General features: G+C 51.3%; 2 protein-coding genes across 8 annotated transcripts in view; one reads left to right on the forward strand and one right to left on the reverse strand.

The window, feature by feature from the left end:
- LOC310835644 (occludin-like) overlaps positions 1 to 13,765 on the forward strand; it is a 31,412-nt gene extending 17,647 nt beyond the window's left edge. For 4 of the 7 annotated variants that reach the window (XM_083720523.1, XM_083720521.1, XM_083720519.1 and 1 more), the window contains 6 exons: positions 2,619 to 2,770; positions 5,856 to 6,065; positions 8,017 to 8,188; positions 9,147 to 9,188; positions 9,869 to 11,046; positions 11,814 to 13,765. In XM_083720523.1, coding sequence (XP_083576649.1) covers positions 2,619 to 2,770; positions 5,856 to 6,065; positions 8,017 to 8,188; positions 9,147 to 9,188; positions 9,869 to 9,970 — 678 coding nt within the window. In that variant the 3' untranslated portion in view covers positions 9,971 to 11,046; positions 11,814 to 13,765. The remainder of the gene's footprint in view (positions 1 to 2,618; positions 2,771 to 5,855; positions 6,066 to 8,016; positions 8,189 to 9,146; positions 9,189 to 9,868; positions 11,047 to 11,813) is intronic. The other 3 variants (XM_083720524.1, XM_083720520.1, XM_083720525.1) reach the window with 3 other exon arrangements.
- Positions 12,767 to 20,899, reverse strand: part of NR2F6 (nuclear receptor subfamily 2 group F member 6) — a 35,214-nt gene continuing 27,081 nt past the window's right edge. The window contains exon 4 of the mRNA XM_083720632.1: positions 12,767 to 17,029. Coding sequence (XP_083576758.1) covers positions 16,755 to 17,029 — 275 coding nt within the window. The 3' untranslated portion in view covers positions 12,767 to 16,754. The remainder of the gene's footprint in view (positions 17,030 to 20,899) is intronic.

Raw genomic sequence — 20,899 nt, forward strand, 5'->3', positions numbered from 1 at the left:
AGGAGAGCCTTTGAAGCCTCTGGAGCCCCAGGTGGTCGTGGCTCTGTAAAAAAACCGGGAAGGAAAGGAGGAAAGGCTTTGGGGGGGGGGGAGAGAGAGAAGCAGCTGCACCCTCCGGCCCCAGTTGAAGTCATTGCTGAACAAATAGTCTGCCCCCCAGATGCAGATCTCTGCCTGGTCAGGGAAGTCCAGCACGAGACTTGAAATGCACCCACGCCTCCCCCCAGCCCAGGCCGTTCCTCGTGAGGAAATGCCACGGGTGTGATCCGGCCTGCAGGTTTCCCAGCAAAAATAATGGCATGTGTAATAAACAAAAATCTGCCCTTACAGTATAGTCATATCTCGGGTTACATCCTCTTCAGGTTGCGTTTTTTCAGGTGAGGTAAAGGTAAAGGTACCCCTGCCCGTACGGGCCAGTCTTGACAGACTCTAGGGTTGTGCGCCCATCTCACTCTAGAGGCCGGGAGCCAGCGCTGTCCACAGACACTTCCGGGCCACGTGGCCAGCGTGACGAAGCTGCTCTGGCGAACCGGCACCAGCGCAGCACACGGAAACGTCGTTTACCTTCCCGCTATAAAGCAGTACCTATTTATCTACTTGCACTTAGGGGTGCTTTTGAACTGCTAGGTGGGCAGGAGCTGGGACCGAACGACGGGAGCTCACCCCGCCGCAGGGATTCGAACCACCGACCATGCGATTGGCAAGTCCTAGGTGCTGAGGTTTTACCCACAGCGCCACCCGCGTCGCTTTTTTCAAGTTACGGACTGCCAAAACCCGGAAGTACCGGAACGGGTTACTTCCGGCTTTCGGCGGTCGCACATGCGCAGAAGCGCTAAATTGCCCTTTGCACATGCGCAGAAGCACCAAACGCAACCCACGAGTGTGCAGATGTGCAGACGTGGGTTGCGAACACTGCAGGTTGTGAACGTGCATCCCGCACGGATCACGTTCACAACCCGGGCATCCACTGTATTCCCTTATGGGGGACACAAGAGCCGTTATAGAGTCCTTTGCAGGTTCTCCATCGGTCGGAGTAAATAACAGAGGCCAACCAGAGAATCTTGAGAAGCAAAGCAGCTTGTAAGCTTTATCTTTATTAAAGCTGTTGCAACAGGGTGCTCCCCTCACACGCAGGAAAGGAGGAGGACCCAGAACCCAGGTGTGCCTGCCCTTATATAGACATTTTAAATTGCCCGCCCTGGAGCTCCAGACCACCCCCCACAAACATCATACCTACATCACAGAAAAGGCGGTCTACAACAGAAATTTGAGTGTGTTGTTGTTTTTCCTGTCTGCCAGGTTATCTGATAATGCCTTTTCTGGTAGTCTGCCCATTCCTTTGAGATGGTGATTTCCCAGTTCCTGAGACAATGGGAAGGTTCCCTCCCTCCCTCCCTCCTTGCAGAGAAAACATTTGGTCAGTTTGGGAGTCAAAATGGTTTCAGGGCGGTCCTCCTGTGCTGATCCAGACCTGCGGTCCACACATCTATGTATGCGCTTGGTTGGTACATTTATGAACATTTAATATACCGTATTTTTCGGCCCATAGGGCGCACCGGCCCATAGGACGCACCTAGTTTTTTGGGGGGAAATAAAATAAAATTATTTCCCCCCCCCCCCAGGTGCGGGACTGGGGTGGGGGAAGCCCGAGCCCCCAGAACAGGCAGCTCTCCACAAGCCGTGGGAGAGCTGCGCGAAGTTGCACAGCTCTCCCACGACTTGCGGATAGCTTCCCAAAGCCTGGAGAGCAAGAGGGGTCGGTGCGCACCAACCCCTCTCGCTCTCCAGGCTTCAGCGAAAGCCTGCATTCGCCCCATAGGACGCACACACATTTCCCCTTCATTTTTGGAGGGGGAAAGTGCGTCCTATAGGGCGAAAAATACGGTGTATGTATATGACCTTACATTTTTTATTTCACATGGAAGCAGCAGCTAAAAAGCAGGAAGAAAAAAGGGACCCTCAAGGGTCATCCATTCCAACCCCCTGCACTGCGGGCACTGCAGCTAAAGAATCCTTAACAGAGTTGGACCATGCAAACTAGTCCCTGCCACCTTTAACCCAACTTGCAGGGTTGTTGAGAACAGGCAAATCTACACCTCTCCAGATTTTGTCATGCGGTTCCACAGCCAAGTAATCTGTACGGAAATGCATACACTGAGGGGAAGTGTGTCAAAGAATGCATTTCTAAACAATTTTTTTTTTAAAAAAAATGTGCATTGTATTAAGGAACTTGCTTTGCAAAAAGGAAAAACAAACAAACAAGTGTCTGGATACAGAGAACTCTGCACCCAAATTCTGGTGAATTTTCATGACAGCTTTTTATTTTTTAAAAAAAAACAGAAGCAGTGGCGGTAATTTTATTTTATTTATTTGTTGCATTAATATCACGGCTTCCCCCCTTCCTCACTTGATCCCCACAAACAACCACCAGGTCACCCAGGGGGCTTCATGGCAGAGTAAGGATTCAAAACATGGTTTGCCAGCTCCTTAGTCCAAGGTGAAAATTTGGAATTATTCGCCCATCCTTACCTGAGAGGCAACACCACGTCCCAGAAGGGCCCCGATCCAGGGGAAGGATTCAGCCGGCACCAAAACAACGCCTTTCGTTCCTTTCGCAGGTGAAGAATGTCACTGACGGGGCCAGCACCCATGATGAGACAGCAACCCTGAACTACTCCGAAAAGCCGATGAGCCCCACCCATGCCCCAGCCAGCCCCGACAACTACAAGGTCTCCGGGAATGGCTACTACCCAGGTGAAAACCAGAGCAGGTGAGCAGAGAAAACGGAGTTGTTTTGAGTGGTGCATTGTGAAGAGGTTGTTCTTCTCCCTCTTGCATAATGCTAGATTTGCGGCGGAATAACGGGGTTAAACATGTATCGTTAAACTGTGGAACTCTCTGCCACAGGAGGCAGCAACCGTCCCCGATCTTGATGGCTGTAAAAGAGGATTGGACAAAGTCATGGGGGGGCTATCAAGAGCCGCTAGCCAGGATGGCTCCGCTGCATCATCTGGCAGCAGCGACACTTCTGAATCGCAGGCACAGGAAGGGAGTGTGTTCAGGTCTTGGGTTCAGGTCCCGCTTGCCGTTTAACTCTGCGCTTAAAAAACGCTTGTTATTGTTATTAGCTGGGTGGCTCAGTGGGTAGAGCACAAGACTCTTAATCTCAGGGTTTGAGCCTCTTGTTGGGCAAAATAATCCTGCATTGCAGGGGGTTGGGATAGATGACCCCCGTGGTCCCTTCTGGCTGTACGATTCTACGATATCAAGAACAACAGAAATTGTGAGAATGATCAGGTACATACCTGAGAGTAAATCCTATTGAACTCAGCGGGACTTACAGTAGTTCTGAATAAAAATGGTTTGAATTGCATCACAGTCTTTACCCAGTTACCTGGGAGTAAAGGTAAAGGGAGGTAAAGGGACCCCTGACCATTAGGTCCAGTAGTGTCTGACTCTGGGGTTGTGGCGCTCATCTCACTTTATTGGCCCAGGGAGCCGGCGTACAACTTCCGGGTCATGTGGCCAGCATGACTAAGCCACTTCTGGCGAACCAGAGCAGCGCACGGAAACGCCGTTTACCTTCCTGCTGGAGCAGTACCTAATTATCTACTTGCACTTTGATGTGCTTTCGAACTGCTAGGTGGGCAGGAGCTGGGACCGAGCAACAGGAGCTCACCCTGTTGCGGGGATTCGAACTGCCGACCTTATGATAGGCAAGTCCTAGGCTCAGTGGTTTAACCCACAGCGCCACCCACGCCCCTACCAGGGAGTAAGCTCCATTGAATACAGTGGGACTTACTTCTGAGTAGGCAGTGTGCGGCTCCATTTACGATAAAGGGATCAACACTCCACGTTTCCTAATAATTGGCTGGCTGCGGAAGCACTGCAGTGAAATGTGTCAAGTGGATTTGTTTCAGTGTTCCTTCAAAATTATAGGAAGGACTTTGTATGCCAGCTTAAACATTTACTTCATTTGGTGCAGGGATTTCATTATCATTCTGGGCTGCATGAATAGGAGTATAGCATCTAGATCAAGGGAAGTAATAGTGCCACTGTATTCTGCTCTGGTCAGACCTCACCTGGAGTACTGTGTCCAGTTCTGGGCACCACAGTTCAAGAAGGACACTGACAAACTGGAACGTGTCCAGAGGAGGGCAACCAAAATGGTCAAAGGCCTGGAAACGATGCCTTATGAGGAATGGCTAAGGGAGCTGGGCATGTTTAGCCTGGAGAAGAGGAGGTTAAGGGGTGATATGATAGCCATGTTCAAATATATAAAAGGATGTCACATAGAGGAGGGAGAAAGGTTGTTTTCTGCTGCTCCAGAGAAGCGGACACGGAGCAATGGCTCCAAACTACAAGAAAGAAGATTCCACCTAAACATTAGGAAGAACTTCCTGACAGTAAGAGCTGTTTGACAGTGGAATTTGCTGCCAAGGAGTGTGGTGGAGTCTCCTTCTTTGGAGGTCTTTAAGCAGAGGCTTGACAACCATATGTCAGGAGTGCTCTGATGGTGTTTCCTGCTTGGCAGGGGGTTGGACTCGATGGCCCTTGGGGTCTCTTCCAACTCTAGGATTCTATGATTCTATTATAAATAAGACTATGTTTCTGCACCTGCACACACACACACACATACACCAAAGACTCCTGTTTCCAAAAAGGACAGGCGGGGGCGATCTGATCTCTCCCCCACTTTTTATTGCTTTCCAAGATGTGGAGGGGACGAGAAAGGAAAACCGGGACATTCCTGGATCAAATCACAAACCGGAACAGCTTCTGTAATTCTGATACTGTGCCTGGAAAATGGGGACACTTGGAGGGTATGGCATGGGAAAGAGAGCAGAATTAAATTGGCTCATCCTGTCGTAAGCTCTGGCGCCCCCTGCTGTTGAGCTCCCTTCCTTCTGCCCTAAAGATAAAGGGACCCCTGACCATTAGGTACAGTCACAGACGACTCTGGGGTTGCGGCGCTCATCTCGCTTTATTGGCCGAGGGAGCCGGCGTACAGCTTCCGGGTCATGTGGCCAGCATGACTAAGCCGCTTCTGGTGAACCAGAGCAGAGCACGGAAATGCCGCTTACCTTCCCGCCGGAGCAGTACCTATTTATCTACTTGCACTTGAAGTGCTTTCGAACTGCTAGGTTGGCAGGAGCAGGGACTGAGCAACAGGAGCTCACCCCGTTGCAGGGATTCGAACTGCCAACCTTCTGATCTGCAAGCCCTTGGCTCTGTGGTTTAACCCACAGCGCCACCCGCGTCCCCAAAGGGTGAGTCCCCAAAGGGCAGTCACCATTTCTAAACTACTCTTTATTTACACTATACAGTGGTACCTCAGGTTAAGAACTTAATTCGTTCCGGAGGTCCGTACTTAACCTGAAACTGTTCTTAACCTGAAGCACCACTTTAGCTAAGGGGGTCTTCCGCTGCGCCACCACTGTGCGATTTATGTTCTCATCCTGAAGCAAAGTTCTTAATCCGAGGTGCTATTTCTGGGTTAGCGGAGTCTGTAACCTGAAGCGTCTGTAACCCGAGGTACCACTGTATTACACAGACACAGAATCACGGTGCTCTCTCATCCAGCTCAGGGAACAGGCAAAAGTGAAAGTACATCCCATAATACATACAGATAGGACAATATCCGGTTCTCATGCTTCCTCTCAGACAGACAGATTTCCACTAATCACAAAATGCAGCCTCGAAAGAGTGAAATTGCTAACAAGCCTCTCGTAAGCTCTGGCGCCCCCTGCTGTCGAGCTCCCTTCCTCCTGCCCTGTGAGTCCCCAAAAGGGCAGCCACCGTTTCCCAGCTGACTCAAGCTCTACTCATGTGTAACCTTGGGGTCTCCTCTCCAGCCCGCCTTCCTACACGCCGACCGCCAACCCCGCCTGGACTTTCAGTTCCAGCACGCTGGAAGGGAACGCCAGGGAGAGCGCCAGCAAGCCCTCCGGCCGCAAAGGGCGTAGGCGGAGGAGGAACCCGGAACTCGAGGAATCGCAGTATGAGACCGACTACACCACGGCCGTGGAGTCCGGAGACGAGCGGGATCAGGATGACTGGAAGAGGTGAGCCGCAATATCTATTTGTTTTCAAAGGGTGCAGCACCCAGGGGTGGGTCTGGGGCTTCCGAATTGCAGCAGCACCCAGCACAGCACCAAAATTCACCTGCCACCGGACGTCGGTTCCAGGTCAATGTTGACTTCCAGTGATTGCCTAGTACATTTCCAGGCACAATTCAAAGTGTTGGTGATGACTTTTGAAGCCCTAATCCAGGGGTCCTCAAACTTTTAAAACAGGGGGCTGGTTCACTGTCCCTCAAACACTGCCGGGAGCCTACAGTTTTTTTAAAATGCGTATTTACGCGGAAGTTGCTCCCCTATTTTTTTACTCAAGGGTAGACCTGTTGACATGAGTGGCCATGCCTAACCCGGGTCCGTTCATTCCAACGGGCCTGCTCTCTGCGTAAAAGTTAAGTTGACATCACATCCCGACAGAGCGCAAGGTGTCTGCGTAATCGCCAGCTCCGTGCAAGCGCCACACAAATCGTCTTGCGACGATCAACCCCTCCATTTTGCATGCTCCGCGCACCACCTCCGCTCTGCACCACGCTGTCGCCTCCCCTGTGTGCAAATCCAAACATCACGGCTTCGGATTGGCTGCAGGAACTTCCTGCAGCCAATCCAAAGCTGCGGCGGCATCACCGCCCGCCCAGATGCCATGCCAGCATCGCGGAGGTCAGTCCCCGCGCGGCGAGGTATCTGCAGTGCGTGGGGACTGACTGAGTGGGAGGCAGGGTCCGCGGGCTGGATTTGCAAGCCTGGTGGCTGCATCTGGCCCCTGGGCCATGGTTTGCCAACCCCTGCCCTAAACAGCTTCGGCCTTGTATACCTGAAGGAGCGTCTCCACCCTGAAAACCAGGGTCCATCTCCGAGGGCCTTCTGGCGGTTCCTTCGCTGGCAGAAGTGAGGTTACAGGGAACCAGGCAGAGGGCCTTCTTGGTGGTGGCGCCCGCCCTGTGGAACACCCTCCCACCAGATGTCAAGGAGATGAGTAACTACACAACCTCTAGAAGACTTCTGAAGGCAGCCCTGTATCAGGAGGTTTTTTATGCTTGCTGTTTTTATTATGTTTTTAGATTATGCTGTACGCCGCCCAGCCAGATGGGCGGGGCATTATTATTATTATTATTATTATTATTATTATTTTTACCATCACCGGTTATATGAATGGTTGTTCACTGCGCACCTTCGCCCTCTATTCCACCAGTGACAAAATTGCTCTGGAGATCAAGATGGGTGAGAGAAGGTTGGGTTGGTGATGTTACAGCTACTAGCCATGATGTGCTGAGCGCTGTCTGCTCTTCAAATGAACATAGGAAGCTGTTAAGAGTACAGGTCCAACCAGCTCAATATTGTCTACGCTAACTGGGAGCAGCTCCCAGCCCTACCACTGGAGATTGAGCCTGAGGCTTTTTGGAGAAGCTTATAAAGCTGGATTCTTGATGTTTTTATACGTGTTGGACGCTGCCCAGAGTGTCTGGGGCAGCCCAGTCAGGTGGGTGGGCTACAAATAATAAAATTAGTAGTGGTGTGCCCCCATCAAGGGAAGGACGGCACTGGATCATGGGTAGGCAAACTAAGCCCGGGGGCTGGATCCGGCCCAATCGCCTTCTCAATCCGGCCCGCAGACGGTCCCGGAATCAGTGTGTTTTTATATGAGTAGAATGTGTGCTTTTATTTAAAATGCATCTCTGGGTTATTTGTGGGGCATAGGAATTCGTTCATTTTTCACCCCCTTCAGAATATAGTCCGGCCCCCCACAGGGTCTGAGGGACAGTGGGCTGGCCCCCTGCTGAAAAAGGTTGCACGAAATTAAAGTTTTCCTCTGTGCTGGCAAACACTTTGCTGTTCCCAAAGGGTCGCCACACCACAATAGGGCCATGTGTATGTTTTAAAAGCAAGGCATTCTTCACTAACACCACCACAACGTGTGGGTTTCTCCTCCACCCCCCCATAGCCTGTATCCGCCAATCACGTCGGACAGCATCCGCCAGGACTACAAGCAAGAGTTTGACGCCGACCTCAAGCGGTACAAGGTGCTGTGCGCCGAGATGGACGCCATCAATGACCAGATCAACCAGCTGAGCAAACAGCTGGACCATCTGCCCGAAGACAGCCTGCAGTACCAGGTAGGTTGTCCCCCCCCCCCAACTGCACCTGGAGCAAAGGATTGTGGCTAGAAATAAGGAAGAAAGGCAATATGGGCAAGCACTCAGCTCTGCCGAGACAGAAAACATAGGGATATACCATATATTTCGTTCCATAAGACGCACCTCGTTTTGGGAGGAGGAAAACAAGAAAAAAAATATTCTGAATCTCAGAAGCCAGAACAGCAAGAGGGATCGCTGCGCAGCGAAAGCAGCAATCCCTCTTGCTGTTCTGGCTTCTGGGGTAGCTGCGCAGCCTGCATTCGCTCCATAAGACGCACACACATTTCCCCTTACTTTTTAGGAGGGGAAAAGTGAGTCTTATAGAGCAAAAAATACGGTAAATGCAGACAAGGAATAAATTTGTATATTCGTGAAAATGGCAAAGGTGGATTATACAGGGGCAGGTTGCCTTGCGAAACAGGGTCTGTTGGGTGAAATTGCTTTGCAGAAATGTGTGGAGCGGGAGGAATTGTAGCGCTAAAAGGGACCACAAGGGTCATCTAGTCTAACCCCCTGCAATGCAGGAATCTTAATGGGGCTTGAACCCACAACTCTGAGATTAAGAGTCTCGTGCTCTACCAGGGATACTGGGACCCGACACCTTTCCACCAGGGCTTCTTTTAGAACAGGCATAGGCAAACTCAGCCCTCCATTAGTTTTGGGATTACAACTCCCATCATCCTTAGCTAACAGGACCAGTGGTCAGGGATGATGGGAATTGTAGTCCCAAAACATCTGGAGGGCCACGTTTGCCTACGCCTGCTTTAGAATAATAATGATTGCAGACTGATGTGGAAATGTGGAGAGCTGAACTTAGGAGGGTGAAAACAGAGAGAGACTGAGAGTGCATTACCAGGGATACCCTGAGATAGACTGCTCATGAACAGGGAGGTTCCACATACAGGACTCTCCTGACTTTGACATCTTTCTCCCGCAGGGGGTGGCTGAAGAATACAACCGGCTGAAGGACCTGAAGCGCGTAAGTGACACATTTTCCTGCCTCCCAAAAGGGGTCGGGGAAAGAGCTGCGGCTCTCTGCATGTTGGAGCGGCCAGCATGCCCAATGGTCAGCGACGATGGCAGAGTGGTGGAGGCCAGCAATACCAGGAGAACAGTGGCTTCACCACTCCTGATCTACGCTTCTTAGGGCCAAATCCAGATTGGTGCGTGGCCCCTAAACACCCACAGGCCCCTTGTGCACTAAAGGAGGATTGGGATGTGGGGGAAAGACAGAGCCTTTGTTTTTGTCCTCACAGTGGCCAAATACCCCAAAGAACCTAGGGATCCAGGTAGACTGCACCGGGACCTGGAGGTTCCATTAGAACGTCAGAAGGCTGCTGGATCCAGCTCCCACAATAGGCCAGCACCCGCAGTGGCCAAATACTCCTAAGAAACTGAATCCACCCAAGTTGGTGGCCTCCTGGAATTTGGTTTTACAGGTGCTTTAGCTGAGATTCCTGCATTGCAGTGGGTTAGACTGGATGACCCTCGGGGTCCCTTCCAACTCTACAATTCTATGGCACTAGGAAGGTCTCTTCCAACTCTACCATTCTGTGAAAAGCTGGGTTGAGAAATATATTTTAATCTGCGCCCCGAGCGAGAACACTGTGAATTGTGTTTTGTTTTCTAACGCGTTTTCCTCGCAAATTCACGCCGCAGACTCCCGACTACCAGAGCAAGAAAATGGACACCAAGTCTCTGCGGAACAAGCTCTTCCACATCAAGCAGATGGTCAGCGACTATGACAAGAGTCGGGCATAACCTGGACAGGGGGACCAGGCAGGCAGCTGCGGGGACAGATCAACGCTCCCGTTTTCTGCAGAATTTGACCCCCGAAACAAAACAAGCAGGGATGCTTTCTTTCAGCTGTATATATGTCAAGACGACTTATTTTATCCATTCCCGTGCCAATTTTGCAAAACCATTTTTTAAAAAAACAACTGTTTTCTTGGGACCCTGGAACTCTGAACATGCATGGGGGGGGGAGCCAGGAAATAGAAGAAACAGAACTTACAAATCTTCATTTAGATAGAGCACTTTCTTATTTTGGGTGCCAAAGAGATTTTTTTTAAAAAACCATGGGTTGTACCCAGCTAAGCCCAAGGAACATCGGGCGCTGCCTTCCCACCCCCCGCCCCAAGTCAGGCCATGGGAGTACATCTAGTTTAGTATTGCCTACTCTGACTGGCAGCAGCTCTCCAGGCGTTTAGGCAGGTGCCTGGGGATGCCGGGAATTGAACCCGGACCCTCTGCAGGCAAAGTGGGTGCTCTGTAACGTAAGAGGTAGCCCTTCCTATAAAAGCAAGCGAGTTTCTTGTGGGAGCTACCTTATCGTGAGCCAAGCCACTGCAGCCCATCTAGTGTAGCCTACACTGACTGGCAAGGGACGTGGGCAGCGCTGTGGGTTAAACCACAGAGCCTAGGGGTTGCCGATCAGAAGGATGGCAGTTCCAATCCCCACAGTGGGGTGATTTCCTGTTGCTCGGTCCCTGCTCCTGCCAACCTAGCAGTTCAAAAGCACAAGTGCAAGTAGATAAATAGGTACTGCTCCGGCGGGAAGGTAAATGGTGTTTCCGTGCGATGCTCTGGTTTGCCAGAATGACCATGCTGGCCACATGACCCGGAAGCTGTACGCCGGCTCCCTTGGCCAATAAAGCGAGATGAGCACTGCAACTCCAGAGTCGTCCGCAACTGGACCTAATGGTCAGGGGTCCCTTTACCTTTACCTTTTACACTGACTGGCAGAAGCAAGGGTCTAACTCCAGGCCTGCCGGGAAACTTTTTGCATGGAAAGCACATGCTCCGACTTGGAGCCACAACCCTTTCCCATCGCCCACGTAGTCAGAGTAGACCCACTGAAATCAATGGTCCTACATCGGCCATGCCCATCCCTTTCACAAAGGAGGCACAGCTGGACGCAACTCTGAACCTGTGCTCTTTAAAAAACACTGTACAAAATGACTTTAAACAAGGGTTGCATAGCCATCAATGCACTGCTTGCGCAGAACGCAGCCCAGGGGCGAAGATGGAGGCTCACCGATCTCCCATGCCAGCGTTATCAATTGATAAGAGCATGGGTTCGTGGGTTTGAGCCCTGTGTTGGGCAAAAGATCCTTGCATCGCTGCGGGTTGGACTAGATGACCCTAGGGGTCCCTTCCAGCTCAACATTAGCTGAATCTTGAATCAGGTCCCACCCACCGCTGTGCTTCGCACTTCCCTGAGTGGCAAAGGAGTTAAACAGCAGCCAAGAATACCGTATTTTTCACTCCGTAAGACACACTTTTTCCCTCCTAAAAAGTAAGGGGAAATGTGTGTGCGTCTTATGGAGCGAATGCAGGGGGGGGGAGGCAGGAAAAGCCCTCAAGAGCTGCACACAAGCTCTTGCGGGCTTTTCCCCAGGAGGGAGAAAGGACTGACTTTTTTTCCTTGATTTCCCAATCTAAAAACTAGGTGCGCCTTATGGTCCGGTGCACCTTATGGAGCGAAAAATACAGTAATTCTGAAACTTTTTGCCAGCATTTCTGCCGGGTTTTCATAGAATTTGTTCTCCCTTCCCAAGTGAAGCCGGTGTACTGTGAAACCCATCACCCAACATCTTGGCAGTTTCATCATTACCTCCACACACCGATATATACCTGCTGATAAAACTTTTTTGGGGAACGGGACGTTCTTGACGCACATCCGAAAACGCAGAGTGGCGTTGCAATTTCACATGCACAGAAAATCCAGAGAAAGGCTTTGCTTAGCCAAGCTTCAACTCAGCTGGGGAAAACCGGGTTTTGGCAAGGCAGGGCAGCGAATGGTGAGAAAAACTCTCAGACCCGGGGGAATTAATTGGCACACACAAGAGTAAAAATACAGAGAAGTCAAAGTGTGACTAGGGGGTAGGGGGCCGCCCGATTCCAAAACAGAGAGACACCCCCAGCTATCAGGCGGCAGACGCCCAAATATTCACTCCCATTGATGTAGGTTCAAAACCAACTGTCCATATACCCATCTACTGACTCATTCAGCTCTGTAAATATACGACCCCATTTATGCATGTTTGGGGGTTTATCAATTTGAGTGTGGGGCAGCTGGGGGGTTTCAGAGGGGCTGGGGAGGGGGGGGGTAACCAGTTGTGTGTATGTGTGTGTTTTTAATCGTTCCTTTAATAAAAGTGGGGAAAGCTGTGGAGATCCAGGTGTGTTTTGTAGCGGTTTGAGATCGAATTGCAGAGCTGAAAGGGCCCCCCAGGGGTCATCCAGACCAACCCCCACCCTGTAATTACGGAGGATCCCCGAAAGATGTCGGCTTTCTTTGGATTAAAATTTGCAAGTGGGAGCGCTGGTTGTTCAGAAACATCGCTGTCTCCAAATAGCTTTCTCCTCCGTGAATTTGTCCAATCCTCTTTTAAAAGCCATCTCGGCTGCTTCCTGTGTGAGGGAGTTCCACAGTTTAACTTTGTGCCGCAGGAAGGACTTTACCTGTGAAGTGTCTTAAAACAATGACATCACTTCTCCCCACCTCCTCCAAACCCTTTCCCCTCCAATAAACACAAACCAACCACTGCCGTCCTTTTTTTTTTCCTAAGAAAAACAATATTTATTGTTTCATTGGCTGTGCATCAAATCAGAAAAGAAGGCGTCTGCAACAAAATCAAACCCGCCGGCCGTTTCTTCCCCTCTTTTCGACATTTTGGTTGGCACAACTCCATCCATCCACCCAAATCCGGCTTCCACGAGCGGGGGGGGGAGGGGGTTAATTAATGAGCAGGATTTGTGTCCAAGGGACCTTGAACCCGGGACCACTAGCCACAGAAGCTGGACACGGCCCCACTGAATCTAAACTTTGGGGGGACATCTCTCTCTATGGCTTTTAATTAAGAGCAGTACCCAAACTCCCACAGAAATCAGAGAGACCTCAAAGTGCATAGTTTTTCGTTTTAAATTGGGCCCACTTACTGTCCGTGAGTTTCAGACAGAGAATCAACCTGGGATTTAATGGAACTGGGGGAGGGGGGGACCTGGAAACTTTTTGCTATACAGAGCCCATGCTCTGGCCTTTTTCTCAAAAGAGACCATTAAGTTTATAGACCTCATGGTTCTGGGCTAAGGGCTGGTTCACAACTGAACACAGGCAGGCAGCAGCTCTGTGCCCCACCCTCTTCGGAGACTGGACCAGGCAATTTCTGCATGAAGCCCCTGGCAAAACTTCCTCTTAAGAAATTTGCTTTCAAACGGGGCTTGAAGAATAAGATGGGCAATACAGCAGCAGCTCTAAGCCATGGTAGTTCAGTGGAGCCTCCAGTTTGTAGCGCAGTCTACCTCTGATGCTCGGGGGCACGGGATTGGCCAGTGTGGGTCAGGTGGCAGATTCAACACACCCTGCCGGGCCGGGCCTAGCTCTGCTCGGGTTAGCTGCAATTATTGCATTGCAGGGGGTTGGACTAGATTGCCCTTTGGTTCCCTGCCAACCCTACAATTCTATGAAAAAAGCAAATTTCTTTACACCTCACCTGTGTCCTTCCCGACCCGGGATGTTCTTCAGGAACCTCACATCATAAAACTGGGATTTTTTTAAAAAAAGCACATCCGATTTTCACCATTATTTTTTTTAAAAAAAACACAAAAACAGAATTTTATTCCAAGCGCAGAATCTGAATTTCCTTGATGCAGAATTTGGGGATAGATTGCATAGATTACAACCGGTACTTTGGATCTGGGAGACCTGAGTTAGAGGCACATCACTCCCATGGACTTGTAGAATGCAGGGGGGAATAGTCCCCTGGCCTCAGTTTTCCCCATCCGGAAAATGGGTTTGAGGGCAATTCATACTGGCGTATCACTGAGAGGACACACAAGCCAAGCGGAGATCCTTAGAGCAGGTCTGCAGGCGGGAGGGAAAAGAATGATCCATGAGAAAAATAGCAGCGGGGGGGGGGGGGTTCGTTTTTTAGTGTCTCAGTCGAAACTGATCTGACCGGCAAAGGAAGCCGGAATCCCGTTGCGAAAAGAGGGAGATCGCTGTTTTTTCAAAGTCGTCAGTATATTTCAAATTGCATGCAGCTCAAAATTATTTTGCATAGCATCTTCAACAAACATGGAGGGAGCGCCCCCCAGCCGAGGCAGATTTCCCCCACTGCGGACGGAGAAGTGGGGCAGGCAGCTTCCATCACAAGTAAGGGGGCAGCGGTGCTGTGCATGTCAAAATGTGTCTCGTGTTTGTGGTGGACGGAAACCTGCTAGCGACCAAGTCCACCTCTGCAGGTTTGTTATCCAAGTGTTGTCCAAGCAGCTTATTTATCCAGCCTGGTGTTTTACGCTCTGTCCGGCGGCTCACAGCACACACCCCGTTTGAGACCCCTGGGTCTTTCTGAGTTTTGGTCCTTGCCCCTAATGTAAGATTCTAGTCCTCATGGAGTCTAAATCAAGAGCCGATTTGTAAAAGCAGGAGCAATTGGAGGTGGCTTTGTCTGAGCCACATCCAGCTCTATGTTGCCTTACACTGGCTGGCAGCTTCTCCCCAGGGTTCGGGGGCAGGGGGTCATTTGCAGGCTGACCTAGAGGAGCTAGACACCGTGTGAGTGCCTGGAGGCGGTTGGAGGATGGATGGTGGCTAACAGACTGAGGTTGAATCCTGACAAGACAGAAGTACTGTTTTGGGGGGACAGGAGGCGGGCAGGTGTGGAGGACTCCCTGTTCTTGAATGGGGTAACTGTGCCCCCGAAGGACCAGGTGTGCAGCCTGGGAGTCATTTTGGACTCACAGCTGTCCATGGAGGCGCAGGTCAATTCTGTGTCCAGGTCAGCTGTTTACCAGCTCCATCTGGTACGCAGGATGAGACCCTACCAGCCCGCGGACTGTCTCGCCAGAGTGGTGCATGCTCTGGTTATCTCCCACTTGGACCACTGCCATGCGCTCTACATGGGGCTACCTTTGAAGGTGACCCAGAAACTACAACTAATCCAGAATGCGGCAGCTAGACTGGGGACTGGGAGCGGCTGCCGAGACCACATAACACCGGCCCTGAAAGACCTACTTTGGCTCCCAGGACGTTTCCGGGCACAATTCAAAGTGTTGGTGCTGACCTTTAAAGCCCTAAATGGCCTCGGTCCAGTAGACCTGAATGAGCGTCTCCACCCCCATCATTCAGCCCAGACACAGAGGTCCAGCTCCAAGGGCCTTCTGGCGGTTCCCTCTCTGCAAGAAGTGATGTTACAGGGAACCAGGCAAAGGGCCTTCTTGGTGGTGGCGCCCTCCCTGTGGAACACCCTCCTGTCAGATGTCAACAACAACTACCTGACTTTTAGAAGACATCTGAAGGCAACCCATTGTTACGGAAGTTTATAATGTTTGATGTTTTATTCTATTTTTAATATCCTGTCGGAAGCCGCCCAGAGCGGCAGGGAAGGCCTGGCCGGATGGGCGGGGTATAAGTAATAAATTATTATTATTCAGGGTGCATAGGGGGTGCCCCATCACTGAGCTGTGCCCCCACCCTGGAAGGCTGGCAGTACCAAGGCAGTAATGCAAGATTCTAGTCCTAGTGTTACTGGCAGTGAATCAAGACTCTGGTCCACATGAGTCTGAACTGCAGGCAGATCCAAATAGGAGCACAGGAAATTATACTGAGTCCACGTAACCTGGGGGAGCAACTGCCTGGGTCTTCTGCCCAAAAGTCCTTTAAGCTGAACATGCCAGAGGCTGACCTGGTGCCTTCTGCACGCGCCTAGGGGCGCTCTCTGCTTGCGGGAAAGAAAATTCTCCTATCTGCCTCAGTTCCACGCAGGGCTGCACCCTGACATCTGGGAAGTTTGAACGTTAGGTGCACCCCAAACTAACGCCCCCCACACCTCACCCCATTGCAACAAAAGGTTTTTTCTCTCAAAATACCTCCCCGCTTCGAAGTAAGCAAAAATCTGGCTTGCTTCCAGGCTTGCAAATTCACACTGGGGACCCAATCCACCTCGGTCTCAGTTCACGGCTGCTTTGGGGCTCCCCATCACCCAAGACCCCTTGGCCACACTGGTTGGGGGGTGGGGTGTCACACAACATCTGGGGAGGGGCCTCAGGCGGCAGAAGGCGGATCGAGAGAAATGGGGGTGAGAGGGGAGGTTGGGAGAGGGGGTCTGGCTACCCCCTCTCATGAGACCCAAGTATCAAGGAAGTTGGGGGGCATAAGCCCCCCAGCAAATCCTCCAGGGGAACCATCCGTCTGCTCGAAGCTGGAGTGGATAAACGAAACGAAACCAGGAAAACGAAACCAAGGACGCTACATTTCCCACGCCCACAACGGAACGGAAAAGGAGACCTTCCCAACGGACGCCCGCCCTGCCCCTCTTGGCACTGGGGTGGGGGTAGAGGCAGTCACAGCAGGGAGGGTGACCCCCCCACCCCACCCCCTGAAACGGAAAAAAATTGCACAGAGTTCGCCGCCTCGATCCGGGGGAATCGGGTGGTGCCGGGGGACATCCAGGCTGTCGGTGCGGCGGCCGCGGGAATGAACAGGGCAGATGTGGGGCGGGAAGGCAGGTCCCGGCAACTCCGCGCGCTCGTCGTCTCCTCACTGCCCCGTCCCATAGGGCCAGTTGAAGGTGCTTCCCGAGAGGAGCATGTCCCTGATAAGCGTCTCAATGGGGGTCTTGCCCACCAGTCTCATGAAGAAGAGCTGCGAGATGAGGGAGGCGGGGACGGCCCGCAGCGCAGGGAGGCGCAGCAAGAGTCTGCCGAAGCGCTGGGGCTGCGAGGGGTACTGCGAGCGGACGTACTCCGTCAGCGCCACCTGCGCTTTCTCCTGCAGGCTCTCCACGTGAGCAGGGTCCGAGAGGCCGCAGGCGTCTGAAACAGAGGAGACGGTTATAATAATAATAATAATAATTTATTATTTGGACCCCGCCCATCTGGTTGGGTTTCCCCAGCCACTCTGGGCGGCTTCCACAGAGACCAAAAATACACTAAAATGTCACACATTAAAAACTTCCCTGAACAGGGCTGCCTTAAGATGTCTTCTGAATGTCAGTTAGTTGTTTATCTCTTTGACATGTGGTGGGAGGGCATTCCACAGGGCGGGCGCCACCACCGAGAAGGCCCTCTGCCTGGTTCCCAGTAGCTTTGCTTCTCACAATGGGGGAACCGCCAGAAGGCCCTCGGCGCTGGACCGCAGCGTCCGGGCAGAACGATGGAGGTGGAGACGCTCCTTCAGGTATACTGGGCTGAGGCCATTTAGGGCTTTAAATGTCAGCACCAACACTTTGAATTGTGCTCGGAAACCTACTGGAAGCCAATGTAGGTCTTTCAAGACTGGTGTTACGTGGTCTCGGCGGCCGCCCCCAGTCACCAGTCTAGCTGCCGCATTCTGGATTAGTTGTAGTTTCCGGGTCACCTTCAAAGGTAGCCCCACGTAGAGCGTATGGCAGTAGTCCAAGCAGGAGATAACCAGAGCATGCACCACTCTGGCGAGACAGTCCACAGGCTTGGAGGATCTCAGCCTGCGTACCAGGTGGAGCTGGTGGACAGCTGCCCTGGATACAGAATTGACCTGTGCCTCCATGGACAGCTGTGAGTCCAAAATGACTCCCAGGCTGCGCACCTGGTCCTTCAGGGACACAGTTACCCCATTCAGGACCAGGGAATCCTCCACACCAGCCCATCCCCTGTCCCCCAAATACAGTTCTTCTGTCTTGTCAGCATTCAACCTCAATCCATTAGCCGTCATCCATCCTCCTTAGCGTTCGCGAGAGCCCCATCCTGTCCCCAAATAACTCTGAGAACCGAGGGATGCAGATAGACTGCCCATAGGCCTGGAGGCTCCACAAGAACAGGGCTGGCTGCTGGATCAAGCCAAAGTGTGTGACCAACAGGAAGAAATATGATTTAGAATATGATAGACAAAAATGGAGTGAAGAGTTAGGGGCACAGATAACAAATGATATATGGGTGTCAAGTATAAAATCAACAGAAATAGCCTCTGTGGATCTAAGACTAAGACTTATTCAGCAGAAAATAATATTCAGAGTCCACTGGACTCCAGCAAAAACTCTACCAGAGGAAAATAACAAGTGCAGACGACTGCTAGAGATATGGGAGTAAAAGTGCGAACTTAGTATATATGTTGATGAACTGCCCGATGATAAGGTCATTTGAAGTGAAGTGAAGACATTTATAGCAAGAGTAATAAAAAGAAATTGTTATTTAGGCGAACTGAATTTAATTCTAAATTCTATTCCGGAAACGTGGGAGATTACAAGGGGTAAAAAGAAAAAGGGTTGTACCATGCCATATTAGAAGCAAAAAAAACTTGTTTTGATGAATTGGAAGAGCAGCAAAAAGATTCCATTGAGCACATGGATTGATAATATGGACAGACTAGCTACATACGAACGAAGTGCATGTCGACGCAAATTAAGAATGGATAAATATGAAGAAATCTGGAAGGGATATTTAAGCGATAAGGCGGACAGTGGTGGGAAGTAGGGGGAGGAGAGAGAGGTGGGGAAATATTGTTAAAAAGGTGTAGTCATAGGTATATCAGTATTCAAATCTGAACTGTTAAATTGTGTTATTATGGTTTTTGCTGTATGTGTTTTTTGCAGTTGTTGTTTGTATTGAAAAAATGATTATTATTATTTTTTAAAAAAAGAAGTCAAAGTGTGAGGGGGGGGGAGATACAGACACATCTCTACTCCTGATAAGCTCCGACAGTAGAGACTCTCTCATGGTGGCGGGTTCGAGTCCTACGTTGGCCAAAAGATTCCTCCATTGCTGGGGGTTGAGCTAGATGACGCTTGGGTCCCTTCCAATGCTACAATTCTATGATTCTGTCCTCATAGTGGCTGAATACCCCTGAGAAACTAGGAACCGAGATAGACTGCCTCTGGACGTAAAGGTTCCACAAAGATACCTGAAGAGGCTGGCCGCTGGATCAAGCCAAAGAGAGCCGCCCATCTAATCTGGAATCCTTTTTGCACAGTGTACAGTTACCCACAGCATCTTAAAAAGCAGAGACATCACCTTGCCAACAAAGGTCCGTATAGTTAAAGCTATGGTTTCCCCAGTAGTGATGTATGGAAGTGAGAGCTGGAGGCTGATCACCGAAGAATGGATGCTTTTGAGTTCTGGTGCTGGAGGAGACTCTTGAGAGTCCCATGGAGTGCAAGAAGATCCAACCTCTCCATTCTGAAGGAAATCAGCCCTGAGTGCTCACTGGAAGGACAGATCCTGAAGCTGAGGCTCCAATACTTTGGCCACCTCATGAGAAGAGAAGACTCCCTGGAAAAGACCCTGATGTTGGGAAAGATGGAGGTCACGAGGAGAAGGGGACGACAGAGGACGAGATGGTGGGACAGTGTTCTCGAAGCTACCAGCATGAGTTTGACCAAACTGCAGGAGGCAGTGGAAGACAGGAGTGCCTGGTGTGCTCTGGTCCAGGGGGTCATGAAGAGGCGGACATGACTAACAGACTAAACAACAACAACACAATTACAACTAGGAACCCAGATAGACTGCCACTGTGCATGCAGGCTCGCACTCTGCCTTGCCACAAGGTGGCACTGCCTCCGTTGACCACTTGCAGACGAGAAATGGCGAAGAGGGAGCATGAATCGCAAGCTCTGTGGCCGGCAGAGGGTCCCATTGCTCCTCAGCGTCCTTGCAGCTTCCGCAACGGTCATCTAAGCACCGGGATTTTGCCAAAGCCAGGGAGCCGGCGAAACAAAAAGCTTTGCAAAAGCGGAGCTGCAGGGAGCAAACTCATCATGACCCCAGTCGCTCTTGGGTGCCTTCCAATCAAGAACACCTCAAAACACCGGTCGCTGAGATTATTATTCTCAGGGTTGTGGATTTGAGAACCACGTGGGGCAAAAGATTCCAGCACTGGGGGCGGGTTCGGCTAGATGACCGGCAGGGTCCCTTCCAACTCTATGATTCTACAGTCACACATCAAAAGCTTCATGATTCAGGGCTACCTTCAGAAGTCTACAGAAGGTCATATAATTTATATCCAATAATAATAATTGTCAGAGCTGCCCTAGGTCCCAGCTCACAAAGGACCAACGCCAGTACTTGTTATATACAAAAGTCTTTATTGAAGTTCAGTTTCGATTTCAAAGCCGCGGCGCGCAGCTTTACGTCTTGAACTCTAGACCGCTGAAGCTCCGTCTTAATCTCCTCCCCCCAGACACCAGTTTAAGACTCTAGCCCTGCTCCACCTCTTCCTCTGCTCTTTCCTCCTCTGGGTCCGTCTGTCCACTGGGGTCTTGCCCTTTCTAGACTCTTCTGACGCTGAGTCCCCTGAGTCTTCCCCCTGCCTCCGGCGGGCTTCAGGACCTGGTTCCCAATCCGGGTTTTCTGCTGTCCCGCGCGCCTGTACATTCGAACTTGGCGCCCGCGCCCAGCCGGCAACCTTCCTCCTGACCGTTACACTGCTCCTGTCACTGCTTCCCCCTTCGGGGAGGCTAGCTGGGCCTGACCTCCCCTCCGTTCCCTCACTCTCCGATAGAGGCGTGGTCAGCCCTGACTCATCTTCTCTCCCTGCTGGAGGAGACGCTGGCCCTGATGCATGGGACTCTTCCCCCCCACTACGCTCTGGTGGGGGAACTGGTCCTGATTTCCAACTGCTGCTCTGGGAGTCCCTGCTGGCCCCTTGCTTCTGGTGCGTCCCCCCTGGGACCCCCCTTGCCCTGGCCATCGGTGCCCCCCTCTGGGAATCTT

This window comes from Podarcis gaigeae (genome assembly GCF_964106915.1).
Source record: "Podarcis gaigeae genome assembly, chromosome: 18".
Lineage (NCBI taxonomy): Eukaryota > Metazoa > Chordata > Lepidosauria > Squamata > Lacertidae > Podarcis > Podarcis gaigeae.